At 43.5% G+C, this 26,941-nt stretch overlaps 1 protein-coding gene across 3 annotated transcripts in view; it reads right to left on the bottom strand.

Moving 5' to 3' along the window:
• Window positions 1–21,038, bottom strand: part of HPSE2 (heparanase 2 (inactive)) — a 1,066,536-nt gene extending 1,045,498 nt beyond the window's left edge. For all 3 annotated transcript variants that reach the window (XM_029610101.1, XM_029610102.1, XM_029610103.1), the window contains exons 1-2: window positions 20,692–21,038; window positions 18,199–18,356 (exon numbers count right to left, since the gene is read on the bottom strand). In XM_029610101.1, coding sequence (XP_029465961.1) covers window positions 18,199–18,356; window positions 20,692–20,948 — 415 coding nt within the window. In that variant the 5' untranslated portion in view covers window positions 20,949–21,038. The remainder of the gene's footprint in view (window positions 1–18,198; window positions 18,357–20,691) is intronic.
• Window positions 21,039–26,941: the final 5,903 nt, after the last annotated feature.

Below are 26,941 nucleotides of genomic sequence, written 5' to 3'. Positions count from 1 at the left end.
AGCCTTTTAGTTCTTCCTCCAGGTACTTCCCCATTTCATCAAAGTCTGTGTTTTTGAACATCAAAACTTGGGTTTTTGTGCTTCTTTTCTGTGTCCTTTTTGTGATATTAAACCATACCGTTTGATGATCACTGGTGCTGAGGTGGGCACCCACCTGGACGTCTGAGACATTATCTCCATTAGTGAGCACTAAGTCTATAAGAACTATAAGTATAAACCTCAACAGAGAATTTGCAAAACACAGAACTGCTGAAAAACAGACCCTGGAGAACCAGGGAGAGCAGAGAGTGACAGGATAATCGAGCAGAGATGACCTACCAGAGATAATACCCCCAAAACAAAGGGAGGGTGTCTGGACTGATCCATGGTACTACAGGAACGAAAATTAGCAGGTAAGGAATAATTTTCATTTCCCTGTATGTACCAGGATCAGTCCAGACGGTGGGATGTACCCAAGCTTCCCTCCTATGGGTGGGCCGTGGAGAGCCCTGCTCGAATAACCTTATCTCCGAAAGAACCGCCTGGCGGCGCTCGAACGTCCAGGCGATAGTGTCTCGCAAAGGTATGAAGCGATTTCCAAGTCGCCGCTCTGCAGATCTCCTGAGAGGACACTGCGCTGTTCTCCGCCCATTCTCTCCGCAGCTTGCGCACGGAGAGAATGGGCCTTAACCCCCAGAGGAGGCTGCTTTCCGACCCCAAAATAAGCAGCAGCAATCGCCCCCTTCAACCAGCGGGTGATGGAAGACTTGGATGCCATGTGACCCTTCCTGGGACCCGACCAAAGCACGAAGAGGTGGTCAGAGATACGGAACTCATTCGTGACCTCCAGATATCGCATCAGACATCGCTTAACGTCCAGTTTGCGCAGCTCCCTAGGATCACTCGCAGAAAAGGAAGGTAATTCGACCGACTGATTGAGGTGAAAGGCCGAGACTACCTTAGGCAGAAAGGATGGAACCGTGCGCAAAGAGACCCCTTCGTCAGTGAAACGGAGGTACGGCTCCCGACAGGATAATGCCTGACGCTCCGAGATACGCCGCACCGAACTGATCGCCACCAGGAAGATAGTCTAAAAAGTGATGTCCTTGAGAGTGGAGTCTCAAAGAGGCTCAAAAGGTGGACCACTAAGCACCTGCAGAACTAAGTTCAGGTTCCAAGAAGGACAAGGCGAACGTAACGGGGGTTTCAGGTGCTTGACCCCTTTGAGAAAACGGCCAATATCCGGATGGGAGGAGAGGAGCGACCCCTTTCCGCAATGCAAGAACGCACCTAGAGCCGCTACCTGCACCCGGACTGAGTTATAAGCGAGGCCCAAGTCCAGTCCCTCCTGCAGGAACGAGAGAATCTGCGGGACCGATGCGTTGGTGGGCTGAATAGCATGTGACCCGCACCAAGTCTCGAAAACCTTCCAAACCCGGATATAAGTTACCGAAGTGGACTGCTTGCACGCCCGCAGCAAAGTCGAAATAACCGCTTCTGGGTAGCCTCGTCGTCTCAGCTTGCACCTCTCAAAAGCCAAGCCGCTAGACAGAAGCGATCTGCCTCCTCCAAAAATATGGGGCCCTGGCGGAGTAGGCGCGGCAGATGACTGAGACGTAGCGGGCCCTCCGTGACTAAGTGAAGAAGGTCCGCAAACCACGGTCGGCGGGGCCACTCCGGCGCCACTATAACCACTGGGCCTTGATGGATCTCTATCCTCCGGACTACCTTTCCCACGAGGGGCCACGGGGGAAAGACATATAATAGGACGTGCTGTGGCCACGGCAAGACCAGAGTATCGACACCCTCCGCGCCGTGCTCCCTTCTGCGGCTGAAGAATCACGGGGCCTTTGCATTTCTTGCGGTGGCCATGAGATCCATGTGGGGGCAACCCCAGCGAGCGATTATCAAACTCATTGCTTCCTCCGATAGCTCCCGCTCCCCAGGATCTAGGCGCTGTCGACTTAGAAAGTCCGCCTGCACGTTGTCTACGCCTGCAATGTGGGAGGCCGCTAGGCGCAGTAAGTGGAGCTCCGCCCATCGCATTAGCTTGTCCGCTTCCAAGGAGACTTGAAGGCTTCTCGTGCCCCCCTGACGATTGATGTAGGACACTGTGGTCGCATTGTCCGATAGGAACTGAACCGCCCGGTGGTGAACTCATGGGAGGAAGCCCTTCAAAGCTAGGCGGACCGCTCTGGTCTCCAACCGGTTGATGGGCCACCGTGACTGAACCGTTGTCCACCGGCCCTGAAGGGAACTCTCCTGACAGCCCGCAAGACTGGCATCTGTGGTGACAACTATCCAATCCGGAACATCCAGGGAGAATCCCTGAGCCAGGTTCTGAGGGTCCAGCCACCACTGAAGGCTGTCTAAGGTTGGTCTCGGTATCGGGAGGACCGCCTGGTAATCCCGCGACGCCGGCTTCCATTGGGACAGCAGAGCCTTCTGGAGAGGGCGCAGATGAGCGAACGCCCACGGTACGAGATCGATGGTGGAGGCCATGGTTCCCAGGAGCTGCAGGTAATCCCACGCCGTGGGATCCAGTAGAGACGAGAAATGCAGGACTTGGTCGCGGAGAGCCTGTGCTCTTTCCTGCTTGAGGAACACCATGCCCTCCTTCGTGTCGAAATATGCTCCCAAAACATCCAAGGACTGGGAGGGAACCAGATGACTCTTGGCATAGTTGACAATCCACCCGAGCGACCGGAGTAGCCGAAGTACCCTGTTGACTGCTCGGCGGCCTTGGGTCTGGGACTTCGCCCGTATGAGCCAATCATCCAGGTAGGGGTGCACCAGGATGCCTTCCCGGTGCAATGCCGCTGCCACCACTACCATAATCTTTGTGAAAACCCGGGGTGCGGTGGCCAATCCAAACAGCAGGGCGCGGAACTGAAAGTGATGACCCAGGATCTTGAACCTGAGGTATCGTTGGTGCTCCCTGTGGATAGGGATATGCAGGTAGGCCTCTGTGAGATCCAACGAAGCCAGAAATTCCCCCCAATACACCGCTGCCAAGACCGAGCGAAGGGTTTCCATGCGAAAACAAGGAACCCGGAGAAACTTGTTCACCGTCTTGAGATCCAGTATGGGACAAAAGGTGCCCTCCTTCTTCGGTACCACGAAATACATGGAGTAATGGCCCCAACCCAACTCGGGGGCGGGGACCGGCACTATCACTCCCAAAGCGCGGAGCCGGACGAGGGTGTGATGAACTGCCTCTTGCTTGTAAAGGGACCCGCATGGAGAGAAGAGAAACCTGTCTCTGGGTGGATGGACAAAATCCAACGCGTAGCCGTGCTTTAGAATATCCAAGACCCACTGGTCCGATGTAATCTGGACCCACTCATCGTAAAAGAGAGCAATCCAGCCCCCCAGCCTGGGGACCGGATCGTGGGTCCGCCTGGCATCATTGGGCAGTCTTGATGGAGGTGGACGTGGAGGGGCCCCGTTCCTGTCCCTCCCTACCGGGACGGTGCCCACGAAAGGACCAGTTCCAGGAACTTGAACGGGAGGATGGAGTCCGAGGGGTTTGTTGACGCGTGGCCCATGTCCTACGCTGGTTCCTGGACCGATACCTAGAAGAGGAGAAAGACCTCGAGGCCCGCGGACGGTCCTCCGGGAGCTTATGAACTGCGTTCTCATTGAGAGACTTGATAATTTGATCCAGGTCCTCCCCAAAAAGAAACTTTCCTTTGAAGGGAAGGGAACCTAGCCGGGTCTTAGAAGAGGCATCCGCCGACCAGTTCCGAAGCCACAGGAGACGCCGAGCCGAGACCGCCGCTACCATGGAGCGAGCAAGGACCCTGAGTAGGTCATAAAAGCATCCGCCCCATATGCCATAACGGCCTCCAGTCGATCCGCCTGTTGGGCTTCCGCCTCCGGCAAGTCCTGTGAAGTGAGAAGCTGTTGGACCTAGCGTAGCCCCGCTCTCTGCACCAGGGCGCTACAAATAGCCGCCTGCATCCCCAATGCCGAAACCTCGAAGACTCTCTTGAGGTAAACTTCCAGCTTTCTGTCCTGAATATCCTTCAGGGCCGTGCCACCCGTGACAGGAATGGTAGTATGCTTGGTAACTGCCGATACTGCCAAATCCACGGCAGGCACCTTGAGAAAATCCAGGAAGTCCTGTGGCAGGGGATAGAGCTTCTCCATTGCTCTACTGACCCTGAGGGTCGCCTCAGGGGTATCCCACTCCCGGGAGATAAGTTGAAGAAAGGAGGGATGAGTGGGAAAAGCTTTGGCCAAGGGCCGAAGACCCGCTAGCAGCGGGTCTCCCTTCCTGACTTTAGGATCCGGTCCGACCGGTTCTGGGGGGGGGGGGGTGTCGATGTCCATCTCCCTCAGAATATGGGGAATGAGGTCATCTAATTCCTCTGGCTGAAAAATGCAGAGGACTCTCGAGTCATCTCCTTCCACCTGGGCTGCCAAGGTGGGATCATCACCCGAAGGATCCCCCGGAGAGGCTCCCCCTGGACTCCCCAGTGGCGCTCGAGTGGGCACGGAAGGGTCCTTGGAGGGCCCAGGACTGACCCCCGACGGTTGTGCCGTGCCCTGAGAGGGAGACCCCCCCAGCGGTGCGGTCAAGAGTGCCAGCTTAGTAGGAGTGGGACCTGGGAAGTCCAGCGGCGCATCCATACACTGTAAAAATGCCTTATGCATTAAGATAATAAACTCGGGGGAAAAAGAAGAAAAACCCCCGGGGGGGACCCCCAGGGCCTCACCCTCCCGGTGTCCAGGCTCCGATTTGGCCAAGGGTGCCCTTGTGAGTGGCGCTGTTGTGTTCAGGGAATCCTCCTCAGACATCCCCCCTTCGGAGTCCGACATCAAAATGGCCGCCATTCCTGCGCTCAGCAGGAACGGGGCCTGCCGCTTGCTCGAGTCACGGTCCTGGCCTCCCTCGGCGTCCCCCCCCCCCGAAGGGCTGGCTTCCCCATCGGGAAGGCAGCCAGAGCAATGCCCCTCCCTAGAGAGTTTACCTCCCTGCCGGCCGCAGGAGACGCAGGCCGCTGAGTGCGGCATCTGAGCACGAGGGGGGGCGGAGGGGCGGGCGAGCGTGGCAAAATCCCTAAGCACTGCAGCCTCATCTCTGTGACCAAAGACCCCCTTGCCAACCCGGAGAGCCACCGAGGAATCTACCCTCCCGGCAGCCGGCGGCCCCGGGGAATGGATCGTCGCAGGGCCGCGGGTCGGATACGATCGCCTTGATTGGGGGGGGGGGAGAGAGACTGGAACTACCAGCATGCACCCCGACGGTCAGGTGTCGACTTAACAGCGAAGAAAGGCACTGACTGAGGTAAGCCTGAAAGTAAAACAGCACACTTACTGCAAACCAAATAAAATCGAGGGGAGGAGAGAGAAGGGAAGAGGAGAGAGAAAGCAGGCCTGTCAGCAAGCCCCGGTGGAGGAGAATCACTCAGTCCCTCCCGGCCAATAGCTCTCCTAAGAAATCTCTTCCTTCGCTTGTCTCTTTCTTTTTCTTTTTCTTTTTTTCTTTTTTTTTACTTGATCTCTCAAGAAGATCAGAAAAAGCCTAGAAAACTAAGCTATAGTAGTGGGGAACCCTGGTTCCCCTGCTCGCATCTGCTGGAGTCAGAAAGATACTGAAGATAGAGGCAAGGGTGGTGAGGTAATATAGGACCTCCCACAGAAGTCTTCTGTTCTGACTCCATCTGCTGGACGGGGGACATAACCCACCGTCTGGACTGATCCTGGTACGTACAGGGAATGCCTCTGTATTGCTCCATGGTGAGTCCGCACCTTGAATACTGTGTGCAGTTCTGGTCACCACATCTCAGAAAGGATATAGCTGCACTGGAGAAAGTACATAGAAAGGGGCATGATATGGAGCATAGAATGGCTGCCCTATGAGGAAAGGTTAAAGAAGTTAGGGCTGTTCAGTTTGGAGAAGAGACGACTGAGGGGGAATATGATAGAAGTCAACAAAATCATGAAAGGCCTTCAACTAGTTAATGTATATTGGTTATTTACTCTCTCAGATAATAGAAGGACCAGGGGTCACTCCATGAAGTTAACAAATAGCTCATTTAAAACAAACTGAAGAAAATTCTTTTTCGCTCAGCGCTTAGTTAAATTCTGGAATTTATTGCCAGAGGATGTGGCTTCAGCAGTTAGTGTTACTGGGTTTAAAAAAAGTTTGGATAAGTTCCTAGAGGTTAAATCCATAAACTGCTATGACGGTAATTAATAAGGAATAGTAGCTTGTTATCTATCTAATGTTTGGGTACTTGCCAGGTACTTGTGATGTGGATTAGCTACTGTTGGAAACAGGATATTGGGCTTGATGGACCCTTGGTCTGACTCAGTATGGCATTTCTTATGTTATGCTCTTATGAAAATTTAGTGTTAGACCTCTAGATTTACTTATTGTCCCGCTTCCAGTCATTAGATCAAATTTGATCATGTTATTGCCAAGTGGCTCCACCACTGTTACCTGCCTCACCAAATACTGTGTTCCACTAAGAATTAAATCTAAAATAGATCCCTCTCGCATTGGTTCCTGAACCAATTGCTCCATGTAGCAGTCATTTATTCCATCCAGGAACCTTATGCCTCTAGCATGTCCTGATGTTACATTTACCCAGTCAATGTTGCATTTTCAGTCTGGCTACTCTGAAGCAGTTTATGGTACGTTTTTGAGATGCTTCACACAAATATGTTTTACTGATTTTGAAGCAATGCCAATCCATCACATTTCATAAAATGCAGGTTGTGGAAGCTGATGTCCAGAAGAAATGAAGGTTGTAGAAGCTGATATCCACAAGAAATTGAGGTTGTAGAAGGTGATGTCCACAAAAAATGAAGATTCCTTTCAAAGCCTCCTCCAACACCCATTCTGCTTGAGAATATCTGTGCCAATCGTCTGCAACTGAAAACCTATCCATGTGCAGTGAATTAAAAAAACTCTGGTCAAATTTAATGAAATCATATTGAAGCAATCAATATTCTGCTGCTGCAGGCTTTAATTATCTTCAAGAGTGACAGCAAGCTTTACTGGTTATCGACAAAGGTTTTGACAAAGACTTTTTGCCTCCTCAACCGTTTCTTAGACATGGGTTTTATTTTGGTACATTGTTTTTAATTTTGCAGGAAATTGGAGCCAAAGCAAACTTGCCATTCTGCCAATCTAGCACAGACTTGGGAGAACGCTTTTATTTTAGCTGAGATGATTGCTGAATAATCCGGAAATAGTAGTATCTGGCGTCCCTCATATTCCAGCTTTCTTGTTTGTCTATAAACCGCATCATTTCTTCTTTATGGCGATAATTCAAAAATTTCACTATTACCGGCTGGAGCTTTAATTGTGCTGTTATCTTTGCTCCTAGCCTATGCGCCCTTTCTATTTGCAACATGCTAAGTGTTACGCTTGGGCTCCGGTCAGGAGTCGTGAACACCACCCAGCAGGGTGGCTCCAGGTGGAGAGAGACAGGAAGCTAGAAACAGTGTCTGGTTCCAGGCTGGGTCAGGGCAGGCGGCAAGTAGCAGTGTCTGGGTTCAGGCTGGGTCAGGGCAGGCGGCAAGTAGCAGTGTCTGGGTCCAGGCTGGGTCAGGGCAGGCGGCAAGTAGCAATGTCTGGGTCCAGGCTGGGTCAGGGCAGGCGGCAAGTAGCAGTGTCTGGGTCCAGGCTGGGTCAGGGCAGGCGGCAGAGCAAGGCAGGTCAGAAGGCCCGTAGGCCACACACACACAGAAGGCCTGTAGGCCACACACACAGCAAGCAGGGCAAGGCAGGTCAGAAGGCCCGTAGGCCACACACACACAGAAGGCCCGTAGGCCACACACAGTAAGCAGGGCAAGGCAGGTCAGAAGGCCCGTAGGCCACACACACACACAGAAGGCCCGTAGGCCACACACAGTAAGCAGGGCAAGGCAGGTCAGAAGGCCCGTAGGCCACACACACACACAGAAGGCCCGTAGGCCACACACAGTAAGCAGGGCAAGGCAGGTCAGAAGGCCCGTAGGCCACACAAGGCAAGGCAAGACAAGGCAAGGAATAAGGCCCGAAGGCCGCGCAAGGCAAGGCAAGGCAAGGAATAAGGCCCGAAGGCCGCGCAAGGCAAGGCAAGGTCCAGGGACCAAATGCACAGCAAGCAAGGAAGGCTAGAGCAGGGAGCCCAGGCGAGCTTGATGCCGAAGCACTGAGGGAACTGTCAGGCAGAGTTATAAGGGACAGCCCAGAACATAGAGAGGAGAAGGGAGATGGACTGGGCCTGTCAGGAGATCCAGCTCTAGAGGGACCCCTAGTGGTGAGGCAGTTGCACAGCAGCCATAGCCGTAACAGTACCCCCCCCCCCCCTCAAGGCCTCCCCCTCCTCCTGGATCCCATCTGTGCAGGAGGTAATCAATAATAACGTGAGACCACTCCGGGGGTGATGCGGCAGGTTCAACTCCTTCCCGAGGTAGTAAGGCAGTCCATAACCCCACCTGGGGTGATAAGGCAGACACAACCCCAACCTGGGGCAGCAAAATAGTCCATAACCCCTCCTGGGACAAGGCGGCAGGGTTAGACCCCTCCTGGGGTAGCAGAGGCGGTGCAGATTTCCATAACCCCTCCTGGGGTGACAAGGGGAACACAAACCCCACCTGGGGCAGAGAAATAGTCCGTAACCCTTCTTGAGGCGACAGTAGGGCCGGTCCGGACCCTTCCAAGGTCGGCATCAGGACCGGTACAGACCCCTCCAAAGGCGGCAGCTGGACCAGTACAGCAGGCTCAGATAGTTGAGTAACAAAGTCAGTTGGCAGGCCCGGTTCAGACCCCTCCGGGGGCGGCAGCAGGACCGGTACGGACCCCTCCAGGGGCGGCAGCAGGACCGGTACGGACCCCTCTCGGGGAGGCAGCAAGACCGGTACGGACCCTTCCCGGGGCGGCAGCTGGGCCGGTACGGACCCCTCCAGGGGCGGCAGCTGGGTCGGTACAGCAGGCTCAGATAGTTGAGTAACAAAGTCAGTTGGCGGGCCCGGTTCGGACCCCTCCGGGGGCAGCAGCAGGACAAGTACGGACCCCTCCAGGGGCAGCAGCAGGACCGGTACGGACCCCTCCAGGGGCAGCAGCAGGACCGGTATGGACCCCTCCAGGGGTGGCAGCAGGACCGGTTCAGCAGACTCAGATGGCTGAGTCAGGAAGTCTGTCAATAGGACTGGTTTGTACCCCTCCGGGGACGGCAGCAGGCCCGGTTCGGACCCCTCCAGGGACGGCAGCAGGACCGGCTCGGACCCCTCCAGGGACGGCAGCAGGACCGGTTCGGCAGGCTCAGATGGCTGAGTCAGAAAGTCTGTCAGTAGGACCGGTTCGGACCCCTCCAGGGGCGGCAGCAGGACCGGTTCGAGCCCCTCCAGGGGCGGCAGCAGGACCGGTTCGAGCCCCTCCAGGGGCGGCAGCAGGACCGGCTCGGCAGGCTCAGATGGCTGAGTCAGAAAGTCTGTCAGTAGGACCGGTTCGGACCCCTCCAGGGCAGCAGCAGGACCAGTTCGAGCCCCTCCAGGGGCGGCAGCAGGACCAGTTCGAGCCCCTCCAGGGGCGGCAGCAGGACCGGCTCGGCAGGCTCAGATGGCTGAGTCAGAAAGTCTGTCAGCAGGACCGGTGCGGACCCCTCCGAGGACGGCAGCAGGGCCGGTTTGGACCCCTCCGAGGACGGCAGCAGGGCCGGTTCAGCAGGCTCAGATGGCTGAGTCAGAAAGTCTGTCAGTAGGACCGGTTCGGACCCCTCCAGGGGTGGCAGCAGGACTGGTTCGAGCCCCTCCAGGGGCGGCAGCAGGACCGGTTCAAGCCCCTCCAGGGGCGGCAGCAGGACCGGATCGAACCCCTCCGGGGGCAGCAGCAGGACCGGATCGAACCCCTCCGGGGATGACAGCAGGACCGGTTCAGCAGACTCAGGCTCTTCTCGGGGTAGTGCAGGAGACTCGGACCCCTCTTGGGGCGAAACAGCAGACCCAGACTCTTCTTGGGGTTGTGCAGCAGGTTCAGATGGCAGAGTAGCAAGGTTAGAAGTAGTGTGCATGGAAGACACAGATTGTACTGCCGTGGGCTTGATACCTCGAGCCAAAGTCTGACGCTCCTGATTTTGTTTCTGGAGGAACAGTTTAGAGAAGGCACAGGCAGTTCTAGGACGTCTAGGGAAGGTGCTCGTTAGTGTCCACTTGGCAGCTGTGGGAAGCAGAGCCCTGCTAGAGTTAATTACTTCCCTCTGCTTCTGTTTCTGGTGCTCTAGCGTGGAAGTTATCGAAGGCTTCTTAACCCGGTGAGTTCTGAGATTTTCAGAGCAAGTTTTTTCCAAAGTGTCCAGAGATGAAGTGCTAGAATGCTTAATCCATAAACTGTTACATGAAATAATGTTGTTAACTGGGCCAGAAGCTGAACGCACGGTAGTAGAGCTGACTGTTCTCCCTAATGAAGCAGCTGGTAGTGTAGCTGAACAACAGGGGCACGGTTTGCCTGGTGGTAATAGGCTGGGAATACATGAACATTTCCACCATCCTGGCTTTGGAGTAGAACAGTTTAAACACTCTTGGTAGACAGAGACATTTCTCTTATTGCAGTTACTGCATGTCCAGTGTTCCTGACCAGCAAGTTGACAGGCTAGGCAGTTCTGATAGCTTGGGTAATTCAAGGTCTGACAGGAATTGCAGGTATAAAACTTTGAAGAAGGAGGCATCTTGTAATAGTGAAAAAGTTGACTCACCGGTTTAGCACACAGACCTATCTCTTCCCCTGGAAATTTGGTGGCTTCGGCATACTGTTACGCTTGGGCTCCAGTCAGGAGTCGTGAACACCACCCAGCAGGGTGGCTCCAGGTGGAGAGAGACAGGAAGCTAGAAACAGTGTCTGGTTCCAGGCTGGGTCAGGGTAGGCGGCAAGTAGCAGTGTCTGGGTTCAGGCTGGGTCAGGGCAGGCGGCAAGTAGCAGTGTCTGGGTCCAGGCTGGGTCAGGGCAGGCGGCAAGTAGCAATGTCTGGGTCCAGGCTGGGTCAGGGCAGGCGGCAAGTAGCAGTGTCTGGGTCCAGGCTGGGTCAGGGCAGGCGGCAGAGCAAGGCAGGTCAGAAGGCCTGTAGGCCACACACACACAGAAGGCCCGTAGGCCACACACACAGCAAGCAGGGCAAGGCAGGTCAGAAGGCCCGTAGGCCACACACACACAGAAGGCCCGTAGGCCACACACAGTAAGCAGGGCAAGGCAGGTCAGAAGGCCCGTAGGCCACACACACACACAGAAGGCCCGTAGGCCACACACAGTAAGCAGGGCAAGGCAGGTCAGAAGGCCCGTAGGCCACACACACACACAGAAGGCCCATAGGCCACACACAGTAAGCAGGGCAAGGCAGGTCAGAAGGCCCGTAGGCCACACACACACAGAAGGCCCGTAGGCCACACAAGGCAAGGCAAGACAAGGCAAGGAATAAGGCCCGAAGGCCGCGCAAGGCAAGGCAAGGCAAGGAATAAGGCCCGAAGGCCGCGCAAGGCAAGGCAAGGCAAGGAATAAGGCCCGAAGGCCGCGCAAGGCAAGGCAAGGAATAAGGCCCGAAGGCCGCGCAAGGCAAGGCAAGGCAAGGAATAAGGCCCGAAGGCCGCGCAAGGCAAGGTCCAGGGACCAAATGCACAGCAAGCAAGGAAGGCTAGAACAGGGAGCCCAGGCGAGCTCGATGCCGAAGCACTGAGGGAACTGTCAGGCAGGGTTATAAGGGACAGCCCAGAACATAGAGAGGAGAAGGGAGATGGACTGGGCCTGTCAGGAGATCCAGCTCTAGAGGGACCCCTGGTGGTGAGGCGGTTGCACAGCAGCCATAGCCGTAACACTAAGGGCCTCAGAGACATTAGAGACCTTGCTGAGCCATGTTTCTAGAAAGCCCGGTAACTTCCTGTCTTCTATCGCTTCAGGGAGGCCAATAATTCTGACATTTCCATGACAAGATCTATTTTCCAGATTGTCAATTTTTATTTCAGCCTTTGTCATCACCAATTTTATTTATGTTAATTCTGTTTCAAGGGTCTGCCCTCTTTCATCTATGCTCTCCCATCTCCTGAAAGCACTTAGAATTCTCAGTAAATAGTATTTCGGCAAATTGTTCATAAATCTTTTCAAACTTGCCTTCTAAAGCTGCAACAGCTTGTGCTGCAGTATCACTTACCCCCTCAATTGGTGCACTGTGGGAGGGAGGATTACTGGTGTCATCCACCATTTTGCCGACCACCGGTTGCTTTTCTCCTGTCGATTCCACGTCGATTTACTTAGGGAATAGCCACTGCTATTAATTGTATCAGTAGCATGGGATCTTCTTAGTGTTTGGGTAATTGCCAGGTTCTTGTGGCCTGGTTTGGCCTCTGTTGGAAACAGGATGCTGGGCTTGGTGGACACTTGGTCTGACCCAGCATGGCAATTTCTTATGTTCTTATGATATTTTAAAAGGTGTATCTATGTTCCAATGCTGTCTCAAAAGCAGAACCTTTGAGCATCAAAGTTCCTGATGATTATGGTGAGCATATTGCTGAATTTAGGATCAAGATGTGCTTGGATTGAGGAGCCCCAGAGGCGCGAAGCATTACGTCTTCACTCTTGCATCATATCATATGATCCCCCTTGAAATGCCATTTTCATTACAATTATAAATAAAAATTATAAACATTCGGTTTTCTACTCTGCTCCATTTTTATTCCTTTTTACCTGCCTTTTAGTTTTCATTTATAATGCTATACAAAAGTAAACATAATCCTAATTTGGTTAAATTTCCAGTTTTCTATTAGTGAGAAAAAGGCCTGATTTACTAAGACTTTTCTCCTATCCTTTGTCTATGGGAAAATGCTCAATAAATCAGGCCCAAAGTTTATCTGCTATAGTACAAATCCCTCTAGTTATCTTATCATTTATAACTGATTTTATATCTTTTATTTATCTATTTTAAAATATCTAGCTTGATATACTTACTGCATATACTTAGAGTATGTTATACAAATCCTGAAACACTATGAAGTCAATATTCAAAGGGTTTCTCCAGGTAACTTTTGGAGTTACCCAGATAAAACCTAAAATTTGAATATTTCCCTCAACTTCCTGGTTAAATTTTATCCATGTAACTAGCTACCCAAAAATTGACCTGGATACAAAGATGCAGCACTGGGGGCATTCCCCTGGCATGGTTTCACTTGACAAGGTAAGTGTGGTAGAAAAAGCACCTGTCCTAAAGTACCTGGATAACTTTATCCCAGGTAAAGTTATTTAGGGTAAATTTACACTGATAAATTTCCTGCTTGCAGGATTACTCAGTATGGACCGCTTTCTCAGCCAATTTTATTCTATTTAGAAAGATCTGCAAATAAGAATTTGACTTTCAGATGTTGAGTTAGTTAATGATGACTCCTATTGTCAGCTTTTGCAGCTTCACCCTTGTGGATGTTTTTAATAAAGGAATTGAGCAGATTCAAACTGTTACCTAAACTTACAGGGATAAATCATTGAGAAGATGAAGGAAACATATCCACCAACCACCATGAGGATTATCCTTCACAAAAATTCTAAAACATAATCTATTACACATATAAATAATGTTCCCTGCTCCCAGTATGAAAACTATGTATGCCACTGCCAGTAGCAAAGTCACAACTTATACAATACATAGAATCTCTGACATCTGATCTAATTGAAAAATATTGAAGCTTTACAGGCTCCAGCAAAGAATAATGGGCTTTTAGCATCCAAGAAAAACTTTAACTGATCAGGGATAAGGAATATTTAATTTATATTACAATATTTTCTCAAATATTTACAGGGATAATGCAAAATAAAAGATGCTCTGTGATGATGAGTCTCTTGTTGCACTGCCAAAAACAACCTCTTTCTCTCTTGTAAATAACTTTTGCCAAAACCTGATAATTGCAGACATTTTATCCCAAAAATAACTCAATGGAATTACCAAAATAAAGGTGCATAATCATATATATGCCCTGTTCAAACAACAAAAGAGACCAAGTAAGTAACTCTGCTCTGTTTATCCAAGTTTGACTGTGCTAAAAATAAAACATTATATTTACAAAAATAAAGGTGCATAATCATAGTTAAGACTTGTAGAAACACAAAAGAGACAAAGGGCCTCATTTTCCAATATCGCATTGGTAACGCATTAGGGGGCGTTACCAATGCAAATGAGGCTTCTTTCGTGCAGTGGGGAAACATCGCGTGCGGCGATGTTTTCGCCATTCGCAAAAACATTAGCGCCGCACACGATGTTTTCCCAGGGGGCGGGGGAGAGAGAGAGAGAGAGAGAGAGAGAGAGAGAGAGAGAGAGAGAGAGAGAGAGAGAGAGAGAGAGAGAGAGAGAGAGAGAGAGAGAGAGCGAGCCTTACTATAGTGCCTATGCCCTAGACAGGTATTTGAATCCCTATGGGAGGGCCACCTACTAACTCGGGGTGGGGATTAGGTATGAGCGTCGGGGGTTGGGGGCCACTTTCGCATTCCACATGAGACCTACGGACAGAACAGTGGTCTCTAGTGCAGATTTGCTGGCCGTCGGAGTGAGGACGCTCACTCCAAGAAGTGGTTTGGGCAACGTTCTCTCTACCTAGCTTGATGGACACTCTACCTGGGCAACAACATGCTAGGTGGAGAGAACGTTGCCCAAATCTCCTCTTGGAGTGAGCGTCCTCACTCCGACGGCCAGCAAATCTGCACTAGAGACCACTGTTCTGTCCGTAGGTCTCATGTGGAATGCGAAAGTGGCCCCCAACCCCCATACCTAATCCCCACCCCGAGTTAGTAGGTGGCCCTCCCATAGGGATTCAAATACCTGTCTAGGGCATAGGCACTATAGTAAGGCGCTCTCTCTCTCTCTCTCTCTCTCTCTCTCTCTCTCTCTCTCTCTCTCTCTCTCTCTCTCTCTCTCTCTCTCTCTCTTCCCCCCCCTGAAACAGGCTGTCTGGAACTATCGTGGATGGCGATAATCCTTTTCTGGTCCAGAATGCAAATAGTTATTAGCCGCGCTAACACTGTGGCTGTTTCGCCGCACACGATAAACAGGTTCCCGCTTTACATATGCTCCGCCCCCTGAATACCAAATTACTAATTTGCATTCGCGTTAACGCGATTTGTCGCACGCGGTAAAGTGCTTGGAAAATGAGGCCCAAAGTAGGTAATTCTGTTCTGCATTTCCAAGTATGACTGTTCTAAAAATGCTGTTAAGTTGGGTTCCCTCCTGCTCTTCCTCAGGGTTCCCTTTACAGTTTCCAGTCAGAAGAAAACATATCTTGTTATCCGGGGATGATCTAAGCAGATAGAGAACTTCTATAAGATACATAAATTGATTCAATTTATATTCCATGGATGATTCATGCTTAGATTCCTATTTCATGGCATGTTTTTTTTCTTCTATTTCTCCTATTTTTCTTGTTTCTCTCCTCTTATTAGATTATAGAAACATAGAAACGACGGCAGAAGAAGACCAAACAGCCCATCCAGTCTGCCCAGCAAGCTTCGCACTTTTTTTTCTTCTCATACTTATCTGTTTCTCTTGGCTCTTAGTAACCTTTTGGTTCTATTTCCCTTCCACTCCCACCATTAATGTAGAGAGCACTGTTGGAACTGCATCTAAGTGAAATATCTAGCTTAATTAGTTAGGGGTAGTAACCACCGCAATAAGCAAGCTACACCCATGCTTATTTGTTTACCCAGGCTATGTACCGGTAATTCAGTCCTTGTTGGTTGTTGTCTGTATAGATCTACTTTTCTTCATTCCCCCTGCCATTGAAGCAGAGAGCTATGCTGGATATGCATGAAGTATCGGTCTTCCTCCCCTGCCGTTGAAGCAGAGAGCTATGCTGGATATGTGTGAAGTATCTGTCTTTCTCCCCTGCCATTGAAGCAGAGAAACCTAGACTCTGAGGTTTCATGCTTTGAGGTTTGTATAGCCTTTACTTAAAATGATATACTCACTCTGACATAACAGAGTTAAAATAAAACTTAGGGAAACTGTTCTTCCACTCCCATAAAAATAATGCATCAGTACTCTATGTAGGAGCTTCATTAACACAGAAACATAGAAGATGATGGCAGAGAAAGATCATACGACCATCTGCTTCTCCTGCTCAGTTTTATAGTTCCTTCCTCTGGTCTCAGAGATCCTCTGTGCTTGTACCAGGCTCTCTTCATATTCCACCTATGCTAATGTAACCACAATAAAAATGCCTTTGCATGTTATACTCATTAAATCAGAGCTTTCCAAACTTTTCATGTTGGTGACACACTTTTTAGACAAATGTAATTTCAGGACACAGTAATTCAGTCTACTAGCAAACCAGAGGTTAAAGGTTAAACGAACGAAATGTATTTCGACAATTTATGTATGTTTCCTTAAATATATACATAATAAAATGTTTCACAACACAACCTATGAAAACCTTTCATTTATATTAAAAATATATAATATTCCAAGATTAATGTTATTGTTATAATTTATGAATAACAATAATAAAACAAAGTTATTGTGTTATTCAATTTACCTCTTTAATGAGATATATGAGCTTGATGGGATGAACACAGCTTTTGAATATTTGGTGTTAATAAGAAAGTCCAAAGGGTCTTCTGCGTAATTTTAAAAAGCTGGCCAGTTTTACACTATATAATTATTTGATAGCCTCATTCAACTAATTCTATATGGCTATGAGAGTGAAGTCTGGAATTTATAGGAAGGGACAGAATGTCAATATAAATCCTGCACCTCCAGTTCTGTAACTCTGTGCATCCACTGAAATTCCCCCAAACAATGGAGCTTGGATGTTTCCCTTACAGCTCATCGTACTAAAAGATATTTCAAATTCTGGTGTCACCTCACACTAACAGCAGCACAAACACCTTCCACTGCCAGGCACATTGTGAACTAACACAAAACCTCGCAAAAAAGATACTCAAAATCTATACTGCAATCCCATTGTAACACAACAGTAATAACACCAAGGACTCAAACAACAATAACCTTACCTGTGAAAAAGCAAGGGTAAATATTACACTGGGTCCTAGAATACCAATACACCGCCTACTGAGGAAAGAAAACCGCCTACTGAGGAAAGAAAACAAAACACCAAATTTTCAGGACATGCCAGGGAGAACATGAGGACTCTGACAGGAGGTTCGGTTTTGATCCGCACAAATCTATGGACTGTGAGTGTGTGCACGCACGCATCCCAGAAAGTAGGCTCCTTTATTTCTAGATGTATATAGATGAAACTTCATATACTCCTTTCAGAAGAAAGCAGTTAAGGGACAATGTGAAATTGTGATGTATAATATAGCTAAAATAATGCTTTTCTTGTGCATTGTCTATTTGATTTTAGTTTTCCTCACAATATTCCTGTTAAAGAATAATATTTTCTCTTTAAGAATGCAATACAGTATATAATATAATAATATTTATGGAAAACATTCATTTAATAAACATTAACAAAGCTATCAGTAACTTTTATCTAAATGTATTTATTGTTAATAATGGTCATCTTAAGAGATGTATTGTATTTATTTTTTAGATTTAATTCATTGAATCATTGGTAGAATAAAATTATATTCAGAACATTTCCATATACTGATACAACTATGAGAAAGGAGAGGTATATTTTAAAATATAGTTCCTATTATGATCAATAAAACACCCCACACAAACTGAAAAGCAAAACTCCCAACTTTGCATAAAATTGGAAAAACATAAACCTGTTTTAACAAGATTACTTAATTTTAATTAATCACCAAATTGAGGCAAAATGTCCTTTACCATGAAAAGAAATTTAGCAATCAAGTAGTCATACAATTTCACTCCTTCAAATATATTGTGACTTCTAGCAAGGCAATAAGATAAGCTAATCTTCTAGCTCTTATAATAGATAAAAATTCTACACAAAAATACTTAAAACCGAAGCTTACATTTCTTTGCATTTTGTCTAAGTATATGCACATGCCCGAATAGCATATAGGCATATGAAGGCACATAATATATAAAAGCAAAACTGTATATAAACACATATATAAGCCAAAATAATATAATTATTTATATTTCAAACTGTTTTATCTATAATTGTATAATTATAAAGAAAAATGTTGCATTTTCTATACATTTTTAACAAGTCAGCCATTGACAAGTTTCCTCTTCCCCAGTAAGATGCCCTTGTATCAGCTTTTCTGCGTGTTACTATTTTGGATTAAGTCAAACTCATACTGAATGGAATAAAGTTTCTCACCATCCTCATAGTTCTTTAGATAGTAATCAGGTCCAGGCCCTCCTCTGCTCTTAGCTGGATTTTTCAAATTTTGGAACTGCAAGAAATCTGTCCTCTTTCCTCCAAATCTGAGAAAAGCAGGAGCCAGTCCCCTAGCCAAAGTCACTAGCCGCTTGGAACTAGAAAAAAAATGGAAAATTATTAATAAACAGGTCAAAATGCATCTTATCCCAGAAAAAATGTTAAGAATCTTATATAACTAGCAATGTTATCATCAGATTTACTAATGTGATTTTAGGATTATTGAAATGAACAAAAGGATCTTTTCAGATATCAAAATGGTATCTGAATAATTTTTTAACAACAATACTTAGTTTATTCTGTTAAAATGTTCAACAAGTACACCCTTGCACTCTTTTTAGAAACTGTTTGTAGTTTGCAGTATACACTTTCATCTAATTTTTATTGTATTGTTAAAGTGAAAATTATTAATGAAAAAAGTATACTTGAAAAAATCAATCTTTTTGCATTTAATATATGGGTATCACATTTTACTACTACAGATGTCAAAATGTCTCCCATTCTGTTTGAAAGAATAAACCTTCTTTTGCATAGTATTGGTTACCTGACTTTTAAAAGTTTTATTAAGCTATCAATCCTTAGTGAATTACTTGTCATAACAAGAGAATTTCTAACACATCACATTTTGGTACTCTAGGAATTTTTCAGTGATTCAACTTCTTCTTTGGAAATGAATGGGAGAATAGTCTATATGACTAGATCCTCAGACTACAGTTTTAATAATTGACTATCCTATAAATGTAAAGTGCGGGAAAACAATGTAACATAAATATAGGCTAAGAACATTTTTAAAGAAAACTTTGAGAAATTGGTTTGAAACTCTGAAATGTATGAATTAACTATTATATACTGGCAATAAATACTATAAGACAATGTTTATATACACATTAATACTCCAAAAGCATGTAGAAGTTAATAAATAAATTAATTCTAATGTTTGTGGAATTAAAAAGGAATCAGTTAGAGTTTAAAGTGATTCAGATGGTATTTCAGAATGGTGAATTGGATGTTTTCTTCATAATACAATCAGTCCCTCTACCCCCCCCCCCCCCCCCCCCCACACACACACACACACATTCAGCCCAATAGTAAATGGACAAATAGATTGATAAATGGAAAAACAAGAGAATTAAAATAAATTCCTCTCCATTTTTTTTAAGTCAAACCTTAACTCAAAAATACAAATGAAAAATTATTTAAGCTAACCCAAAAGCAGAAAAAAATACAAATATTTATTCTTGTTTTCTGAAATAAAATTCTTACTCCTCTATTTTTATGAAATAGACACAAAAATGTTCTTAAGATCAGAACTCTAACAATTCAGCCATGTTAATCGTCTTGATAGGCATTTTCATGAATGTAACACAAAAACACTGAAATTAAGAAGTGTCCTTAAACAGGTTTAACAAAGTACTGGAAATAATTATGAACCAGTACTCAAAGCACCTGATTTGTGATCATGCTACTACCTTACACTACTACAGTTTTATTTGTGTTACTACTTCAATTGAGTTTATGACACTTTTTTAATTGCACATCAACATGAATTAAAGCGTGTATTACTATGGAAGTGTGAATATATATGCGTGTATAAACATACACATACATATGCACAGATATTACCAGTGAGGCAGCACTAACAGTAACTACACCTGCACTGGAAGTCACTTTCTTAAATGTATATTTAGCTTTGACGTTTCTGAACTCCAGGATTTTTCATAAACATCCCTACAACTTATAGGGCTATCTAAACACATTCACAGAAACATGATATTTGGATTTCACCTATGTTCCATATTTTACTGTTCAACTGTAAAACTGAAAAAAAAAAAAGTACACAAAATCCCTTTTATCAATCCGTGTAAAATAGTTACATTTTTTTAAATGATGTATCCAAAGTATAAATCCCAGATTTTAAGATCCTATTCTTTAGTAATTCTACAAACTATGTACAATAACCCCATGAATAATACAGAAGGATTTTTGGCATTTTGTAAATGTGAACAGAAGATAAAACCGCCATTCTACAAATCCAGGAACACTGGAGGAAGCAAAAATTGGACGTGGATAAAAACTTTCCTTCGCTGCCAGTCAGTCAAGTTCAATGATTTAGAAAATGCAGTATACAGTTAAATAACAGTTGTTAATTTTTTTGACAAAGCTTACCTCCCTCTACAGATTTTGATCCTTGGATTTTTTTTTCTAATTATAAGGTAAACAGCGTTCTTTAGCTAACCGCTCTGAATTTCAAACGTGCTCCTTAATAAAAAAAAAAAAACATGGCTTTTCGCTATCAGAACAAACCATATCACTGAGAAAGCATTCGGTGTAAAATCTTCATTGCTTTCTCTATATGTGTTTTCCCTTTTAAGGACGTTTTGGTCTGGTATGGAGGGAAGTATTACTAGAAAGATATTTAAGTTCGAGACTTACCTTAAGAAATCGAGCCAGCCATCATGTATGATGGAGGGATCCAGCTGAAGAGAGAGGAAGTTTTCACTGACTGCCCTGATGGGGTTCTTAGTGTTAACATCAAGAAGAATTAAAGTTCTTCCCTTTACGCCTTGAGGCTTGTGTACAAGAAAGGATCTCCTGGCTCCGGTTTGGGCAGAAAGTGAGAGCTGAGCCATAAAGAACAGGGAAGCAACCAGAATTGCAAACCCAAGAGGGAAAGAGATTTGATAGGTCATCGAGATGAAGAATTAACAACTTAATTAAATCTCTCTGATTGCGAGTTTTCTTTAGAGGTTCTTGCCGATAACTAATTGCTCTTATCTAAAAAGCGCGTCTGCCTTTTTTGCAATGTTTTGAAGCTGATGGAGAGAAACACGCCCCCAAGTCAGCCTATTCGGCAACTGGTGCCAAGAGTCCCTGTTAACCAGCACCACCCCTTTAAGGGATTCAGACTGCTGCAGACATTTTTTTTTTAAATATCTTAAAGGTACAGCGCATTTTAACCTTTAAATTCAAATACTATCAATAGCCTGAAAAGTAGTATTCCAATGTTGTTGTTTTTTTATTGTTCATTTATTATAGTTTATTTGTGATCGCAATACAAGGATATATAGATGGGCAAAAAATATTAAATTGATATTCAAGGGTACAATCCAAATAAAATAATAGTTAAACATAATCGTTTATTATTTGGAAATTAGGTCAGTCTGCTCGGAAATGTTCCCCTTTATATTACATGTTACAAAGGGAACATTTAATATAAGAATTTAATATGTTATTTCTATTTTAAAAAATGGGAAAAATCTCTGCCAAACCAAAACAATCACTACTAAATACTACTGTAAAATTATAACAGCCACGTGACATTTGAGCACGTGGTCCCCGAACTACAATCATCATCATCTTGGATAATTCTTATGATGGTCCGAAAAAAGGTGTCAACATTTAAAAATTAGGGAATAGTGCTTGTTTAGCTCGACTTATAAAGATAAGTGAAATAAACATACACAAATTGCAGCCAATAAAAGAACTGTTTCTGACGTGTCCTGGTATTTCTATCACCGTAAATTTAAGAAAAACTTTTTCTTTTTGTATGTCATCCCATTTACCCTTAATTTTACCACTAAGGTCAGGGGGGGGGGGGGACGGACTTACATTTTTAATTCCTATCTTTTAAGCGTGACTAGTTTATTGTTCCTTAACAAAAATGTTGTAAGCCGCCTTGAGCTAAAACTGGTCTAGAAATACTATATATACCAATAATGTTTCATATATATATATAATTTTCATATTACATTTTTATATTTTTGGTTATATACTTCCACAGTTTAAGTGTTCAATGAAGTTTGATTAGCCTGCACAGTTGCACACAGAAGAAAAAAGAGAATATTAAATTGTAAGAATTTCTGACATATAGGAAGCACCTGTTGATTAGAGTCCAAAATAATCTAATTCATAAAAAATCATTATTCTTAATTTAAATTATTATATTACACTCTATGAATGTTTAAGCATGTGAATGATTCCAAACCGGGCCCTATTTCCTAAAGGTTTTCCTCATAAACATTAAACACAGAAATGAATACGGTTTTTGAGGGGGAAAAAGCCTTAAAAATATGAGATACATTTTATATGTAGGTACACAGGCCTCTTCCAAATTAAACACAATAAACTTAACATTCAAATTTATGTTAAATGTAGGGAACAAAATCATAACCTAATTGCTGTACTTGTACTAGTATTAGCATTTAAATTGTAAGACATTTCTGTATTCCAGGGTTTTTCGAAAAACATTCTTTTAGTTTACAGGAATTCTTAAGCTCTTGTTTAGCAATACAGCATTCATAATCCTTAATTTTATTGATGACATAAATCTTTCTATTTGTTTATTGTATGACTAAAGAAATGTCATTTAATCTAGATCTTAAAAATTCCCTAGGCTAATAAGGGGGGGGGGGGAATTCTCTAAACACAGTTTTCTTGCATCTCCTATCTGCTTATATAATCGATTCATATTTTCTAGCATATTTTATTGTGTCTCCAATACATAGTGCTAAAAATATTTGGTAATGATTAAATTGTCCACATTTTCTTCCACTCACTCCGTTAATCCAAAAAGAAAGACGTTAAACATAGCTTTACAGGACACACTCCAATAGGTTAAATTTATAGTAAGTAGATGGACGTTCTTAGATACCAAAACTAAACTCTAGCTCAAGAAAATCATTAAATTTTGACAAAATCTTATAAATCTGTGTTCTTTCACTAGGTTTTCACTGAGTAGAAGAATCCCATTAAAGGTATCTCTAAGAAACATATACATGAATATCAAACATCTGGGAGATTGTAATATGCCAAAATGTTCCCCTTCTATTTTGTTGCAGAAAGGTATATTTGTATTCACTTTCTACAGTATCACAAAAAGCAACAAACTTTATTACATAAGAAATGCTATACTGGGTCAGACCGAGGGTCCATCAAGCCCAATATCCTGTTTCCAACAGCAGCCAATCCAAGTCACATGTACCTGGCAAGTACCCAAACATTAGAGAGATCACAAGCTACTATTGCTTATTAATTACCATAATAGCAGTTTATGGATTTTACCTCTAGGAACTTATCCAAATCTTTTTTAAACTCATCACTGTAAAAACGTTTCACTTAACCCATCCTCTTAGTTAAACACACTCTCTTTACCTAATTGCAAACAGTAATACTACACAAGCAGCTGCCCAGTAGGCTAAGCTACTGTGCAAACACAAAATATATTACTTTAGCTTTTTCACTTCCTGGTAAATAAACATAATGTAAGAACTTGATAAAACAATATAAAAGATAAAATTTTATTAGGAAATAATGTTTAAAACTAAAACCTTACTGGTTAACAAAGAATTTAATTTCCATTCCTCTGACTTAATCTAAAATCATTCTTTAATTTGGAAGTCTCTTTTTTAAATTCGTTTCATTATCTTGCAAAAAAAGACACTACTTGCTTTAACATACAGCACAAAATCCTCCATACTGGTGGTCTCATATTTTCAATACAAAAGTGTTTTCATTAAATATGCTTTCCAGAGCAATGCTAGGTACAGTACCATACACCAAAATACAAAAAGCCACTAAGGCTATCCAGCTTTATATAGTAACATGTCAGGCTATAAACACACATTATACACTTGGTGACTTTTTAGACACTGATATTTTTTCTTGTTTTCCTAAGTACAGGTTATCTGAATTGTATAGCCTACTATAATAGTGAGACAAGCAGACACAAATATATTACACAGAGTAGTGCTCTTTAGCACCCTGAGTATATAATACATGTTAGCATTATGCTGAATAAAACAAATATGTGCTGAATCTTTACAGATTAAAAAAGGCAAAATCATCAATACTAACACTCATATTAATAATTGCAGCACAGGACAGTGGACTATGGAAAAGATGGTTCAAAGTCAGCATATAAAAGACAGGTAAAATAGATACATGCAAATTGAGTTAAACTGAACTGGAAATGGTTACACATCTTACTGTTGGATATAACATGCTGATGTGAGAAGGCCTCTATTCAGAAAAGATTAATAAGGTTGCACAGCTCATCCAGTGGAAGCTGTATAAATATTATTCATGGTACCAAAAAAGTGCTAGGATCACTACCCTAAAAGAATTATGGAGAATGAAGCTGTGGTGATCACCTGGGACATTCATATTCCAACTGATAAAAAGCTTGATGCAGGAAAACTGGACATTGTAGTAAAGGAGAAAAGCACAAGAATGGCATTGCTCATAGAAGTGTCAGTAACACGTGACAATTCTGTGGTACTCTGTTATACAAACACGGTTAACCCATTATGTCCCAGTGTCCTATTTAGAGGACAGCTTCTTTAAAAATTTGGGACATAATGGGTTAAGTAGCAAATAATGTCTATCAGAAACCAAGAAAAGTGGTATAAAAAACACAGAAATAGTTCTAAATTGTATTGGGCATGGGATGCCTGATTAAAAAGAACTTCCAAGTGTAACTTGATATGTTGTCTGTAAATATTATATCCTATGACCCCCAGAAAGAGGTTCTCTTTGGTAAAGTACTAGTAGTAAAAGGGCATTAGCAATGAATTTAGGAGATTAAGATCATATCCAACATATCCTGACTTGTGATTGAGATTCATTATTGTCATTGTGCAAAACCCATTTGGTGCTATTGCGCCCAAAGCTTACAAATACACTTCAATAGTTATTCCAAAAAAGTATTCACATCAACATACTAAACACATATACATCCACAATGAGTCCAAATATAACAGTCCTGACAAATACATAAAGTTTTTTCTCATCTAGAAATTACAGAGAAGTGCAGCAATTTGAAAATTCCTAAAGGGATTAGATATGTTAACTACATATCTAATCAAATAGTCTTTTAAAATGTGCACAATGTGATAAAATATTTCATAATTCTATACCCATCTTTTTTACCTGCAAAATGTGTATGATGTACTGTTTCTTATATAGTAAGTAATATGTTAGTCTTAAATGCATGAATTTCGATAAAGAAAAAGCTCGAGGACGCCATCTGCCTGTAAAATTTTCTTACTTCACGTACTAAAAATATCCAGGCTTATCAAAAATAGAATACCTGCAATGAGTCCCGCCATGGTATCTAGGAACTTACACAATGAGCAAGATGTGATAAAGAGCTTTTCCCATTTATATCTTGAGGAAAATATTTAACAGCCTTAAACAGCCCAATAAAAACATTTTCTATCTAACTAGAGTTAGAAAAATAACAGTTATAAACTTTTAATTCCAGTGGAAAATATATCTGTAATATTATCATGTAAAATCTGCTTAGCCCATAATTAATCAATGATTACTTTAACAATCTAATATAGCTTAGGAAAGGAAAAGATAATGACGTGGATATACTTAAGTGTAACAATCTGATCACTGGTTTGGAATAAGGATGCCTTCTTTCCCTGATTAGATCATTAATACTTAAGATGAACCTCAAAGGAAAATTGCTAGAGAAGAAATGTGCTTATATCTTTAATATGCCATCAAATACAAGACAAAAAAGTTTAAAACTTTTCAATAAATTCCACTGAGAAATAACGACTTTCAAACAGCTTAACTGTTGTTGTGTAATCACAAGGGTAATCACTTATAGATTTAAAATAAAACCTACTCACAAAACTATTATATTTTTGTTTTATACCCCCTTTTATAGTAACAAAGACCAATCTTTTCATGTTCAGAAATAAAATAAGCTAGAAATAGAGTTTTTATTATTCGAGTGAATTAATAGAGCATCCACACTATTCAAGAAAAATAAAGAAATAAATTTGAGCCCCATCAGCTTTCTTGTCAAATTACATGTTGATATATATATAAATACGCGTGTCTATTTTTGAAAAGGAAAGAAACACAAATTAACAATTCTTCCTAAGAATGTACAGCGTTTTTTAGGATTAAGCAATGTTATAATTCTGCAACCTTGTCGCTGTATCAGGAAATTATTCTGCTCCAGTAAACTTTATTAGATAATGAGAAGTATTTCAAATGTCTATCTGTTTAAATTCTTTGTGAGTTATATATTCTGACAAGCATAGGAAACTTCTCTCTGAAAGTATGTTAAAATATGCGTACACGACCGCTCTCCAATTCCTTTTGAAAATTTTCTAGTGGATTTTCTGATTACTTTTTTCAGAAAGAACTAAATAAGATTTTTTTTTAAACTATGTCAATCTGGCATGACAGATATAGATAAAAATATAGAACACACACACAACCAGTTTAAATTACAAGTTATAAAAATCACAATTACATTTAACAAAAATTAAATAACACTGCTGTATCTTAAGATATATCTGGCAGTCATCTATCCAAGCAAATTTACATCCAGTACAGGTATTTAAGATTTTAAATTGAGCCCAGTAGCAATGACTTTATTAAGCCCACCAAATATCATTACAGAAAAGATATTTATGTTTGTGCATATAGAGGTTTTACATTAAAGTGCTCAGATACAGAAAAAAATCCATTAGAAAATAAATAGTGAAAGCCTTTTATTACTTCCCTTTCCCTTCCATACCCCGCATTAACGGAATAAGTTGATCTCTAGGTTGCTAGGACTTTTATCATTGATTTGGCAAATTAATGTTAAGATACTGCAAGTCAACTTTCTAAATATACTTTCTCATTTCAAGTTTTTCTATCTATCGATAAAGATTTA

The sequence above is a fragment of the Rhinatrema bivittatum genome, chromosome 7 (genome assembly GCF_901001135.1).
Source record: "Rhinatrema bivittatum chromosome 7, aRhiBiv1.1, whole genome shotgun sequence".
NCBI lineage: Eukaryota > Metazoa > Chordata > Amphibia > Gymnophiona > Rhinatrematidae > Rhinatrema > Rhinatrema bivittatum.
This window is presented reverse-complemented; position numbering and strand designations above follow the sequence as displayed.